The sequence below is a fragment of the Austrofundulus limnaeus genome, unplaced genomic scaffold, assembly GCF_001266775.1.
Source record: "Austrofundulus limnaeus strain Quisiro unplaced genomic scaffold, Austrofundulus_limnaeus-1.0 Scaffold54, whole genome shotgun sequence".
In the NCBI taxonomy this organism is placed as follows: Eukaryota; Metazoa; Chordata; class Actinopteri; order Cyprinodontiformes; family Rivulidae; genus Austrofundulus; species Austrofundulus limnaeus.
Window position 1 is genome coordinate 2,185,988 of NW_013952456.1, and position 15,158 is coordinate 2,201,145.

The 15,158-nt window shown below is 38.0% G+C and overlaps 1 protein-coding gene across 1 annotated transcript in view; it reads right to left on the reverse strand.

The window, feature by feature from the left end:
- The window catches only part of LOC106517946 (pyruvate carboxylase, mitochondrial), a 382,167-nt gene that overhangs the window by 190,703 nt on the left and 176,306 nt on the right, over positions 1 to 15,158 (reverse strand). The window contains exon 12 of the mRNA XM_014008998.1: positions 9,023 to 9,205. Within this exon, the coding sequence (XP_013864452.1) occupies positions 9,023 to 9,205 (183 nt within the window). The remainder of the gene's footprint in view (positions 1 to 9,022; positions 9,206 to 15,158) is intronic.

Consider the following 15,158-nt stretch of genomic DNA (forward strand, 5'->3'; position numbering starts at 1 on the left):
GTAAAAATACTTTTACACACTAAGAAATAAATTGGTTAATTTATTTAGCCAAACTGGAACAACTAAACCAAGTTGAGTTAATTTTTAATATAATTTTTTGAATATTTTCAAAGAAAATAAGTATATTGGTTCATATTTACTCCACTAGGTTTAGTGGAGCCAGCTGACTTAGTGTAAATTCAACACTTGTTTTTTTACAGTACACAAACTCTTTAAGATGAGTTCAGACATTTATTTTTGTAGCCAGTAACTAGTTAAATTTTAAAGTAGTAAAAGTATCATTTTTAGGTTTTAAATGTAATGAAATAAAAGTAAAAGTAATGATTTCTAAAAGTCCTTGGTAAAATTACAAACCTCAATATAATAAAAAAAAAGGAAAAACTGAGTTATACAGAGTTTTTTTCACAACCTCTGAGCAGACAAGGTTATGTGGCCCACCATACTCTGTGCCCCCCACATTGGGAATCCCCAATGGTTCCCAAAGTTGGGATAGTGACCCAACTGAGGGTCATGAGGCATCAAGATGTAGTTTTTAAATAACCTCCAGAAATCCAAACGAAAAAATTAAAAGTCTGGTGATGTAATATTCTTCCTATATTGTACAAAAATACATAAAATAACCTTTAAATACAAATATTGCTGTAAAAGGAGAACTGGTTTAGTTTTGATGAGCATTTCTATATGCCTTTAGTTTTTCTCCTGCAAACATGTTTTTGTAGCATTGTGGTGAAGTTGAAACTTTAAAAGACCCACAATCCCAAAACAGTTTGTGTAACATTTTCAGACTGTTATCTCTGAAAAATATTGCCTGTTTGGCTCACTACCAAGGCTTTAGACAGTTTTAATTCTCTTTATCCACCCCCCCCCCTCCGTATCGATTCACTACAAATGTAGACTTTGTGATGAAATGTCATTCTGAAAGGGTTTGTCCAAGACAGGTGTAAACATGTCAGACCCACCAGCCTTCTGGCTCTGTAGGACCTCAAACAAGGTCTTTAGTAAATGTCTCAACTGGAGGGCTGTTAAAAGCAGGGCTGGTTTTACAACCAACAGGAGTATTACATGCTACTTTGGTTGACCACATAAATAAGGGGACCTCACCCTGATTTCACTTTTGTCAGGTCTAAAACACAACAATGAGTCTAACTGCCTTAAAAAATAAAACAGAGCTTTCTCTGTAAGGGGAGGTTATTTTTATTTTGGCATTTGATAAAAGGTACATGAACAATTAAAAAAAAAAACTACTGATTAGCTGTTTTATACAAAGATCCAACACGTTTTTCCCCATTTTAAAAATCTACACTTTTCCAGACTCAAACTGTCTTTGACCAGTTCTTTTTGCAGTCATTTTTGTAGCAGAAAACGTTTACTGAAAATGCTGGTGCAGTTTGGTGGGGGTTGTTATTTTGTGCTTCAAACCTGAAAAATAAATTGTGCTCAAAGAATAGACAGCAAGTAACAAAACTTCATGAAAACTGGAAAAACACTAAAAGGTGCAAGTCTACAATATAAAATTGTGTACATTTTATACAAAATATGTTGCTATTTAGAGTCAAACAGGGACAAAGTTTGGTACGCTTTGGGGCTAAACCAAATGAGAAGTTTTAAAATTTAGGTAAGGTTAATTGATTGCAATTAGTTTTGGCTCTGATGTCCAATAAAATGATCAGTTTATTCCCACAGCTGGATTTCAGAATGTAGATCCAGTTTCAAGACAAAGATACCAGCAGTTATTTAATATGTCGGACGTGGCTCATGTCTCATGAACATGAATGCGTTTAAGAGAAACTAAAGATTTGCCGACAATCGAGACCATCGAAAACACAAACTGGTCCTTCAGATGTCTCACTACACCAAACAGTTAATGACAACAAAGTCTGGAGGCATTTAACCTTTGTGTCAGCTGGCGGGTCCACAACCTCAGTACCAAACGACTCCACGATCATCATTAATTACTCTGCGACATTAATTACTCTGCGACAAAGTGAATGTTTGCTCTTGTATGGTTTTATATGTTTTGAAGCTATCAGTAGCAGCTGTAATGTTAAACATACAATGCCTAATGACACAGAATGCTAGGTTACCCACGGTGTTTTTAAACACTGGTCCTCAAGGCACACTGTCCTACAGGTTTTAGATGTTCCTCTGCTTCAACACAGCTGATTTCAATGGATAATTGATTAACATGTTGGGAAACATTACTACTACTACACTACTACTGGAGCAGGAGATGGATAGGTGGATTGGTGCTGCATCTGCAGTGATGCAGGGGTGCTGTACCGATCTAGTCAGTCTAAGTTCCTTCCCTCATCTATGGTCACAAACTTTGGGTAGTGACCGAAAGAACAAGATCGCGGATACAAGCGGCCAAAATGAGTTTCCTCCACAGGGTGTCTGGATTCTCCCTTAGAGAGAGGGTGAGAAGCTCAGTCATCCAGGAGGGACTCCGAGTAGAGCCGCTGCTCCTCCACATCGAGAGGAGCCASYTGAGGTGGCTCGGGCATCTGGTTAGGATGCCTCCTGGACGCCTCCCTGGTGAAGTGTTCTGGGCATGTCCCACTGGGAGGAGGCCCAGAGGACAGACACGCTGGAGGGCCTGTTTCTCGGCTGGCCTGGTAACGCCTTGGGATTCCCCCAGCCACTTGGGAAGTCGCTGAGAAGAGGGAAGTCTGGGTCTCTCTGCTTAGGCTGCTGCCCCACAACCCAACTCTGGGTAAGCGGAAGAAAATGGACGGACGGACGGAAACACTACCCTAAAAAGTCCAGATGAGGTCCATCAAAGACTATCAGTCACTTAATAATCACTACTAAATAAATGAGCATTTTACAACAAGCTAACGCTTTATAAACAGCCCTCCCCCCCACACACGCAAAAAAAAAAAAAGTTAGCAAGCTGACATACCTTTTAGACTCTGCTCCTCACAACCGCAGACGTAGGTTTAAAATAAACTTTTTACGCCGTTCTGTGAATTTTTAACATTTCTCACCTTTTTCATGACAATCTTTGGTAATCAATAAACTTCTATTTCTTGGTTAGAACGATTGGAGCAGCTGTAAACTAAAAACATCCTCTGCTACTTCACTTCCTGCCTTTTTCGCTCTCGCCGTACCATGTTGTGACATGGTGTGAAAGCAACCTATACGCCAGTTTATTGGTTTTACCTAACGAATAAGTGTGAGAATGTTATTTGTCTTGCAGGCGGAGTGTTAATTTTGGTGTTTAAGAGATGATTATAGCCTTAACACTTCCTGAGAGTGTGTGTGTGTTTTAGCAATTATTAGAACAGTCGCAATTAATCAGTATGTGTACCCACTTTTAATTAAAACCCTACATTCTTTAAACCTCACTCCTATGTGCAGATGTGTCTCCATTTGTATGCACGTCAATGCMGCTGACTAATCATGGCTGTGGGTTAGAAATCCACCAACATGCAAATCTGCTGCAAAGATCGTAGACATTTTATTATCATTAAACATTTTTTTAATGTTTACCTGTATGTAATTGTTGAAATTTGCAAATGTTTCATAGTAATGTAATTATTTTTTACTTTTAAGTAACCCTAAAAAGGAAACTTCACCCAAGAGAGTCCTCCCATTTTGGGGTTCTTATTTTGGAAGGAATCCCGTTTAATAATTAATTCAAGGTTTCAAGTGTGATTTCTTCCATTCTGAGTAGATAAAAACAAACGCTTTCACCATTTAATTTTAACATACTTATCAATTCATGCTGCATTCACCGGACCACAGAAGTAAAAAAAAAATATTCTCAGGTGTTGCTTTACCAAAATTGGCAAATTATAACAAAAAGTTAAACGTTGTAGGTGGTTTTAAAATGAACAAATAAATCTCCAAACTTTCTCATCTGGTTCAATAAAACCCAAACACAAAAGAGTTTGTTTCAAGCCCAGAACTGTAACTTACACATATGTTTGGCTTTGGATGATTCTTTAACTCAAGCCAATAAATATGGGCATTAATAAAAAATAAAATCTTATAAATGTTCTTAAATTTAATGCTTTTGAAAACCCAACAGTCAAACACAAAAACAAACTGGAATTATTTCTGTGCCCAAGTGTTTGATGCAGAAGAGTGCAGACCATGAGCTTTTATTTAAATCCATGGCCAAACTGCAGACAAGAATTACAAGTAATTTAAAAAAACAGAAGTTTAAATTAAAAACTTAAAATGATCTTTACTAAACTTAAAGAAAGATTGCAAGAGTCCTAAAATTAAATTTAAAAAAATGGTCTCGGAATGCTATGAAAGAGGGCGTTGTTACTGTGATTCAGTTTTTTTTTTTAACTAAAACACATCAACTAATGGACAACATGTCTGTTTCATCACTTATTGAGATCGCAACAGAAAGACAGATGGACTAAAGTTAATGGATATGCTTCTTTTAAAAAGCAATACCCATAAGAATAATGAAGTTCTCCCTAATCCATTAACTCAAAGGAACAGCTGAACTACAGAAAGAAGCTTCCTGTTTTTATTTGCATTCCTAAAAATGGCTCCATCTCTCCTTTACATGCAGATTACAGTGCTGTATTTATGGTCTCATGGGTGTCGGAGTATAAAACCGTCAGCTTGTCAATTTACTCCAATCTCTTTGTGAGTCATAAAAGATGACCGCGGGCCTCACAGAAGGGCCGGAGGCACGGTCAGCTCGAGTTTCAAGGCAACACACCAGAGAAGATTACCAACAGCAACGTTTTTCCCTCCTCTACACGTCCACCGTGTTTATCTTTTGTTTCTACTCGTGCTGCAAAATTGGCTGCCGCCCACTCTTGGTTCACGTCTTTAGTTGCTTTTTTACTTTTCATTCATACAAGCCGCCTACACTTTCAGATTTATTTTCTTCTGGGCTGTAAATATTCTATCAGCTATTAAAGGTGTGGAAGTGGAATGTGCTGCTGGCGTCCAAATGCAGCACAAGCAGTGGTTGTTCCTTCACCAAAATCATAATTATATATATTTTTTATTTTGCTGGGATAAACTAGATGCTGTTAAGTACAATCATGGTGTGAATTCAAATGACATGAACTGAAGTTGACCCACGCAGGAGAAAAGGCATGAAGCAGGTTGTTTAAAAAGGTGAATTACCCAGCTTTTAGAGGTTTTACACCTCCAGTCAGGTCTTCAATTTCTCTTTTTGCCTTTGTGTAAAATGCTGTAAACAGCATTCAGAAACCTAAAAAAATGTTATTCAAATTACCTGACAATTTAAGTTTATGAGCCATTTTCTCTCATTTCGCTGACTTGCTTCGAGCTCTGCTTTCAAACTGATTTTAAAGTAATTTAGAAAAAAGCACAAGTCAGCCAAACCTTTCAGGCAAAGATTTTTAGTGATTTGAAACTTCATTCAAGTTATTTGAAACCTTTTTTGTTCTAGTGGAACAAGTTCCAACTTTAACACTTTTTAAAATATATTTGACTTGGATAAAACCTGAGAAACAAGACGAGCTGTGAGTCACTAACAAGTGGAAAACTGATTAATTTCTACTCCGACGTTGAAGAATGTGTGGGTTTAATTAGGATGTAAACTAACTTGTCCTATGAGCTTGGACGGTGGAATTAATGTCACTGTTTTGACTCATAAATCAAATTAAGGTAAACAAATAAGAGCTGTGGAGAAGGCCAGTGCTCTGGACCAAAATTACCAAACTAAAGCCAAGAGAAAGGATTTTTAAACACGTAAAAAYATAATTACAGGGAGTTAGAAAAATGAAAACTATATGTACTAATGAGATAAACTTTGCTCTAGGGGCACAGAGAGGTTGAACGATTTCTGACTGCCATAAATGTGTTTTATTTTGTTTTTAATAAAGTTTTTGTGTTTTTAACTCCTCATGTTGGATCTGAATTAGGGTTGAGTGTTATTGATATTTTATTTAGACATATCTTTAGATAACACGGGTGTAAAGGGCTGTTTTTCAAAGTGGAGGCCCATGGGAGCCTCAAATAGCTGGAGGGAAGATTAGAAAATTAAACTTTAATATCTAATGTTTTACATCATMATACAATCAAATCTGTTTTCCAATCATTTAAAATATAATTTTAAATATATTTATATGCTATTTAACTGAAGAGAAGCTTGAGTTATATTGTTCTTTTGTCAACAGTTTGTTGAAAAGTTGGTTTCGTGTCAATATATAAGCGTTTAAAACACGTTAATACATTTTTTCTAGTATAATAAAAAGAAAACATTCTAAAGTTTGTTTCTTTACATATTTTGCAGCTCTGCTTGTGGCTTTGCAAATGGGGGGTCCACAGCAGGTAAAAAAAAAAGGCAGGATTTTTTTGTGTGCGTGTCTGTTTTGGGGGGTGGGTGTTTGTTGTGCGTTGCTCTCGCTGTCTCCCCATCGCCGCCGAACTTCATTTAACTTTCGCGTCTTCTTCCTGTAGATTTTTTTGCGCTTGTCAAACGTTGGGTGTCAGTGGGTTTATGTTTATCAAATTACCTTTCCATGAGACTACTGTATTTACTTCTGACTGCTGCTACAATCCACATCAAATAAGACAGTTTTATTTGGCATATCAACACAATTTAAAAACTGGTGTGAAGTTTAAAGTCTCTACTTTTGGAAGAATTTTAATCAGAATCACAGAGAAGGTGAATCTTTCCTGCTTGAACGATTTAAATAGGCCATATGACTAGGCTCCACACGGTTAATGTACCATCATAGTTATTAAATACCCTCACCATATTTTAGTATGGAGGTATACCACAGTACCATCCCACCCAAACCTAATCTGCATTCTGGAGTTTGAATCTCCTGCTAAGTATGACAGGTAAGCAGCAATATTCAGAAACATTCTAAACTTCACATGAAAGGTTTTTTTTTCTAGAATTAGATTATTTTTAACTGATAGAGAACAAGTCTGAGGAAAACACTTTGTTTTTGTAGCTTCACTAATATTTACTCAAACTATTGTTAGAAGATGTCCGCGGGTGTGTTGGACTCCGAGCGCCGACCTACCTTCCCTGTCATTTTATCTTACGCTCTACATCTTGATAGCCCTTTTGGCAACTCCCTCCACGCTCCTCTATCTGTCCATCTTTACCCTCCTGTCTCACGTCCTGTCACTTCCCCRTCCATCAGCCTCCCCGTCTCTGACTCTGCAGCTGACTGCGTGACATTTTACAGCTAAGCACACACACAGAGATTCACAGTGTGTGCAAACACAGAGACGCTGATAGACATGCACATACATCGACACGGACTGTACAGAAGATGATAAACAGAGCTAAAATGTCAATCCTTATTCCACACAGAGAAGAACAGGAGCTTGTCTCATATCAAACAAGAAACTAATCCTTTCATTTTCTGCTGCATTGTGGTTCTGCCTTTTTATCTACATGTTTTGTAGGTTTAACATTCTGATAAGCAAAGTTTACCACAGCAGCAATCCTACTCAAAAACTGGACAGTTTCAGATCAATTTAACCATGCTTCATTGATCAGTAGAAAGAAAAAGGAAGCCATTGATGGTTGAGGATTTTTAGTCTACGCTGCTTCATCTCTTAGCTACAAAGCCCACCAAGTGCCACGAGTCGAAACAACAACAGACCCTACAATGCACAGCGCTACTAAAAAGCATTTATGCTTCAGATTTTTTTTCTTTACACAACCAATTAAACAACTTAAAAACAAAACGTAAAGAAAACTCTTGTAGAAAGGAGACACTCGTGATTGTTTTTGATTTTCTTGAATAAATCCTGTCACTTTAAAGTTTAAAAAATTTGTGAAAGGGGAYTCAATAGTTCTAAAGTTGTCGTGTCTCAAAAAGCAGAATTTTGACATCAGATCTGACAAAAACCATCCGAAGTGTAAAATAAACATGGCAATGAACAACAAGAATTTAAAAATGAGTCCAGATTTTCTCAGCTACATTTCAAAGGTGTACTCCATGAAAACAAAGAAGGGTTGAGACTACCAAGGTGGGAACAAAGACCTGAAGGGATGTCAGCAGAGGTGGACAAAAAAGATTTCCATGGCCTGAAATGCACACTGAAATAGGTTGTGGCTTTTTAAAATACCTCTGGTTACTTAGTTCCAAACACTTCTTTTGAGTCACCGCCTGGTCAGTTTAGTGGCAATAGTGCTTTAACAGTGACCAGTGGCCATTTTTTGTAATATGGCAGCATGATTTAGAAAAATGCACAGCGGGCRGTAACTAGGGGTGCACCAATAAATCGGCCGGCACAGATTTTCTTTATTTTGGGAGATCGGCCGATACTTGGATAAGATTGGTGGAAAAGATTGGCTTCTCATCTACCTCCGTGATAGTCTGAAAATCAGCCACTGTCCCCTTTTGCTCTACTGTGAGCACTACCTAAAGTCCAGTTAAAACAAGTTTGTATTGTTTCAAGGGTATAGTTCAATGTCTTTCAATAAACAAATGGAACACTGAAGGTGTATTGTGACATGTTTTAAGAATCAGAATTGGCCAAAATCGAAATTGGTAGGTCAGACTTTTTAAACATTGGTGAACGGCAAGAAAAYTGCAATCGGTGCATCCCTAGCAGTAACAAAAGTCTTGCCTATGGTGCCAAATTGGTTAGGGCCGACCTTATTGGGGGCAAAGCACCCCCCAAATGTCAGATCCTAGAATTACTCCTGACAATGACCCTGTTGACTTTGCAATCTGCCAACAGAGCAGATCATCAATCAGACATCACCCCATTAAGGTTTCAGTGCTGAAATCTTTCACATTGATGCGCATTTAGGAGTTTAATCACCACATGATCTAAACTTGCTTAAATAGTTTCAGTCTATTACACAGTCTGCCATCATTTTATATTTTTGATGTAAAAAAACCCCACTAGTCTCAAAACAATCCGCTCAAAACAAGTTCCTTTAAAAGAAGCCTTTAAACATCAACTCGAGAAGTCCAAAYGTTCCAAACCTTCAAGAATCAAGCGTCCAAAAACAAATTTAGATGCAAATAAAAACCACTGCAAACACCCACACAGACTTGCTGCTGGCACAACATTAAGCACAAGCAGCTGATTTTCCTACCTTGACCCCTCGCACCCTGAACTCTGCCAGGGCTCGGCTCATTTTGGATGCAGCCGTGTGCAGGTCCTTTCCGCTGGCGATGACTTTAACCAGCAGTGAGTCATAGTGAGGTGAAATGACAGCACCCTGGAAGGCTGACGCGCTGTCCAGACGGATCCCCATACCTTCACCRCTCCTGAAGACCTGACAGAGGCGACATTACAGACATTAGCTGGTTGTCGGAGAAACACACTGGATTATAAAAAAAAGCACATTTTTATTAAAACACCTCTTCCTGTGCTTTAAAAATCCAGATTTATTGTAATGTAGATACTGTATATGCAATAAATTAATCCAATCATGAAAATATATATAAAAAAGGGTTTTTAAACTATGTACCTTTATTACTGGTATGTTGAAATCTTTGTAAAAGTATGTTTTCTTCTCCAGACATATTTCTGATGCTATTTGAAAGAAACAGTAATTTGGTTTTCTTGTGCCCAGGTGAATGAAAGGCACTGTCATAATGTCCTCCCCTCCTATTCAAACAGACTTCAGTTTGATGAAATAAGAACATACAGGGCGAGCCATTAAAAGGTACATTATCCAGCACTGTATTACACGTTTGATTGCTCTGATCCATTAAAAGGTATACCCTTTATTTTCTCCCCATAAAAGCATTTCAATTTACACCCACTGATAAGACTCAAATGAAAACGAGCTTAGATGTTCGAGCTAATTTTCTTTTCACATTTGTGAGGAGATGCCAGACCTAACAACTTCCACCACTCAGTAAAAACGTTAATTAAAATTACTTAGTATAGAGGCAAAAAACAAATTGTATGAGATAAAATGTTCAAAAAAACCATATGGTGAATATGTAAATGTTTAAATGCCTTCCATGTCTGAAGTGAAAGTGGTTCGTTGAAATAAAATAGAATGTGGTTTAAAACACTTATTAAAGTCATATAAAATGTGCAGGTTATGTTTGTACATCGGATACATGTTCGTATCAAATGGATGACATTTTCCCCATTTTTAGGTACTGAACTCTAACAAATAATGCTTTCTTTCTACCAGAGTTTCAAAAGGGACTTTAATGTGTTAGTAGTATCATAACAATCTTATTCACAATGATACAATGCTTCACACTCTAATTTGTACAGATACCATCAAGTGAATCATTCAATAAAAACTGACCCCCTTCCATGTTTACCAATTCAGTGTGTGATTGGAAAATCTTTAGAATTGAACCTCATACAGTGGTTTGCAAAAGTATTCATACCCCTTGAACTTTTCCATATTTTGTCACATTACAACCACAAACATAAATATATTTCACTGGAATTTAATGTGAAAGACCAACACAAAGTGGTATACAATTGTGAAGTGGAAGCAAAATTTTACATGAATCAAAACATTTTTTACAAATAAAAAACTGAAAAGTGCGAYGTGCAAAAGTATTCAGCCCCCTTTTCCCCGAGTGCAACCAATTGCATTCAGAAGTTGCCTGATGACTGCTAATGACTCAAAAGGGTCCACCTGTGTGTAATCTAATCTCAGTACAAATACAGCTGCTCCGTGACGGCCTCAGATGTTGGTTAAGAGAATATTGGGGAGCAAACAGCATCATGAAGTCCAAAGAACACACCAGACAGGTTAGGAATATGGTTTTGGAGAAGTTTAAAGCAGGCTTAGGTTATAAAAAGATTTCCCAAGCTTTGAACATCTCACGGAGCACTGTTCAATCCATCATCCGGAAATGGAAAGAGTATGGCACCACAGTAAACCTGCCAAGACAAGGCCGTCCACCTAAACTTACAGGCCGAACAAGGAGATCACTGATCAGAGAGGCAGCCAAGAGGCCCATGGTGACTCTGGATGAAATGCAGAGAGCCACAGCTCAGGTGGGGGAAACTGTCCACAGGACAACAATTAGTCGTGCACTACACAAATGTGGTCTTTATGGAAGAGTGGCAAGGAGAAAGCCATTGTTAAAAGAAAACCATAAGAAGTCCCGTTTGCAGTTTGCCAGAAGCCATGTTGAGGACACAGCAAACATGTGGAAGAAGGTGCTTTGGTCAGACGAGACCAAAATTGAACTTTTTGGCCACAATGCAAAACGCTATGTGTGGCGGAGAAAGAACACTGCACATCACTCTGAAAACACCATCCCCACTGTCAAATATGGTGGTGGCAGCATCATGCTCTGGGGGTGCTTCTCTTCAGCAGGGACCGGGAAGTTGGTCAAAGTTGATGGGAAGGTGGATGGAGCCAAATACAGGGCAATCTTGGAAGAAAACCTGTTGGAGTCAGCAAAAGATTTGAGACTGGGGCGGAGGTTCACCTTCCAGCAGGACAACGACCCTAAACATAAAGCCAAAGCTACAACGGAGTGTTTTAAAAAAAAGAATATTCATGTGTTAGAATGGCCCAGTCAAAGTCCAGACCTAAACCCAATTGAGAATTTGTGGCAAGATCTCAAAACTGCTGTTCACAAACGCTCTCCATCCAATCTGACTGAGCTTGAGCTGTTTTGCAAGGAGGAATGGGCAAGAATTGCAGTCACTAGATGTGCAAAGCTGGTGGAGACATACCCTAAAAGACTTGCAGCTGTAATTGCAGCAAAAGGTGGCTCCACAAAGTATTGACTCAGGGGGGCTGAATAATTTTGCACATCGCACTTTTCAGTTTTTTATTTGTAAAAAATGTTTTGATTCATGTAAAATTTTGCTTCCACTTCACAATTGTATACCACTTTGTGTTGGTCTTTCACATTAAATTCCAGTGAAATATATTTATGTTTGTGGTTGTAATGTGACAAAATATGGAAAAGTTCAAGGGGTATGAATACTTTTGCAAACCACTGTATATCAAGGTTTGGCATGGCATCAATTAATGTTCAGTTAAGTTCAAGAAATGAAGCATCTTGAATTAAGGGAAATTTAATGAAATCGCTGATTAGACAAGGAAATCTGAAGTCCTAAGAATCCATTCAGCATCGATGCTACAAGTGCACTCAAGCACCATTTTCTTTTTATTTTAGACATGAAAATGTCGTAGAACAACAAGAAAACGTTGACTTATCTTTAACCAGTTTTGTTTCATTTTGTTTACAAATTCTTCATTTTAACCCATCTTAGGAAAGCAATCCTGCCTCTAGAGCTGACCCATAGATTGCATACATCTAGATCTCAGTCAAGAAACCCAGGATCAACCCGCTGATTCTGGTCCAAGTTTTGAGTCCCATTCCTTCCATGTAAAAAAAAATAGAAAATGGCTCTTGCTTTTCTTTGGGCATGTCAGCATTATAAGACTTGGTCACAATCAACCTGCCCTTATTCTACCCTGGCCCTGGCTGTATTTAAATTGAGCAGAGAGCCACCTTGATGTGGGCGGGGATCATAACATTACAAATGTATAAACTTAGTTTCATTTGCGACACAAACAAAAGCAGACTACACCAAATCCGAAGGAAAAGTACTGAAGGCTGTACAGGACCATCCAGTAATATGACGCTAATGACAAGTGGGCAAGTTGACAGAACATTAAGCTAATGGTTGCTAATGTTAGCTTGTTTGGTAGCTTGCTACAGCGGTTTAGTTAAATTTGTTTGAAAAAAAAACAGTTGTTGGAAATGGTTCACATTAATATATCTCATTTGGTCAGAGAACAAATCAATGGGCAAGAGTAGCTGATGTCAAATCAGACTAGGCAGATCAGGTCAATTAGAACCACAAATTTCAGGGTTCAAAAAAAAAATCAGGGTATAACCGATCTATAAGGGCTTATGAAAACACACTGAACCTGGGTCTGAATGCAGGCTGGGCAAGGTCTTGTAGTGCAAAACAGTTTTGTTGATTCATGCGGGTCAGGCTAAGTATGTACTAAACAAGCTTATGTGGTCTTAAAAATATTAAAAACTTAAAATGGAAATATTTATCATACCTTCTTAAAACAAAAAGTAAAGGCCACTCTTTGTAGTTACTGGATAAATATGAGCGCAATAAAAAAAAAAATCCTCCCCCACAGACACACTCTGTTCTAGTACCAACATTAGTCAACTACTGATTTTTTGACAGGTACTGCATGAATCTAAATATCACTTCTGTTGCACCAAGCCGTAAAGAAGGAAATTAGGAAAAGAAGAAGAAAACTAACAGTCGATGAGTGAGAAGCAGACAATATTCATTGCATCAAACCATTTGGCACAAGAGCAGAGAAACAGGAGAGGAAATGAGAGGAGTGAAGTGAGGAGTGTCCAACATGACAACATATGGAGCCCCTCGAGGGCTGGAAGCAAAAGATGAGGAGAAATTGTAATTATAACAATGCTGTGCCACACTGATGATATGCTGCTAATGTTTTGAGAGAAGGTAGATGAGCAGAGCTGCCAAGAATTGTGATGAGCAATGTTTATTTTAATCGGGAAATTTTTTTCTTTTTATTCCCCATTAAACTCTATGATTAAAAACTCAATAATTACTTCTAAAAAACAACTAATGTAACAAATGTTTCCCTCCCAAAACCATTTTCCAAAAGCAAGAAAACCATCTAGGACATGTTTGTCGAGAAGTAAAGTTTGAAATTTTACATGTCACAGGGACCGGAGAAAAAATGAATTCATGAAGATATTTTCTGTTTGGTCAATCTGACCCAGAAAGCATGAGGGGAAAAATTATATGCAAAACTATTCCTCCGTTCATGAATATGATTCCCGTTGTGTAAAATGTGTTCAGAAAAATGTACAAAAGAGATGAGCCACCCTGTTACCCAAATTATATTTGGTGTTAGTCCAGGTTGGTTCTGAATTGTGCTAATAAATCCTGGTGAACCGTCATTCTTTGGTTTTTCCTTTTTAAATATTGAAATCAACTTCTTTGGTACAAATGAAAGGTGTAAGCAGTCTTTGGTACCGAGCGATAAAACAATGATAAATATCGCAATATACACATGATGAATATCGAAACGTTCGATGAAATGTTGACAATTTCATTGAACTCTAATCCACAAATGCACAGCATTCAGGGAGATGTAGGCAGAGGAAAGGCTTTGGCTGCTTGACCTCTCATGGCCAAGCTAAGCAAGGATAGTGGCATCAGCTCACTCACTCTTTGATAAGTTGGCAAGTAACATGCAACATCGCAGTTTCGTGTTTTACCACCATGCCTCATAACTGCTTAAAAATAAAAGAACGACGTGGAGCGAAAGAAGAAAATGAGTGCAACAGCTCAAGAAGAAACTGTGGATAAAAGAGGAAAGCTCACGTCACCAGTTTGGCAGGTTTTCGGATATTTTTAAGTCCGACAAGAGTCAGGCTGATCTGGTCTGCAACTATGCAAGGTTGTCATCCCTACCAAGTCTGGCAATACAAGAAATTTATTTCATCACCAGAGCTGTTCTCATCCTTTGGAGTACAACAGCGTCAAACTGACACAGCCATCGCCATCTGGCAGTGGAACAACACACAAGTGAGAACAGACAACCATCGAGAGGTACTCTGCAGCAGTGTCATACACTGTTAAAAGTCATGCCCTCAATTAGTTATCTTAACGTTTTTCTATAAGTTACTTCCAATTAACATAATAAGTTATGAAATTTCAACTTAATTTTACGAGTTGTTGGCATTTCAACTCAAGGAAGTGAGTCAGTTCAGTGGAATGTAAATTTAAATGTGTGAACATAACTTAAAAATATGAGTTTTAAAATTGTAACCGGATCTTATAAAAACTGATCACCACTGGCAATGTTAATGCGCGCTTAAAAATAGTGCCGGAAATTTGCTCTTTTATCCAATAAGGGACTAAATATAAGATTTAGTTAGACTTTATAAAGTTCTCCATTCCAGTTACAGCTWTYAAATGAAGAAGAGGAACACCACCTGACCAGATTAAAGACGTTGAGAGCAAAGTCGCGGATGAATACATTTTTTCAAACAAGACCTCGATCCGTCTTGGAAGCATGAAGTTTGGCGGGGGTCAGGCATTTTGTGAAMACGAACCGAACCGAAGTGAGGAGAGATGGAGCCGTACAATTAAGGTAAGTAACGTTTGTCGTTTTTTAAATTGTTTTTGTAACGTGGTGCATTTTAAAAATAGGTTATAGAGCTAAAGTTGTGTCTCTGCTACATGTTTAAATACAGGACATTAAAACAACA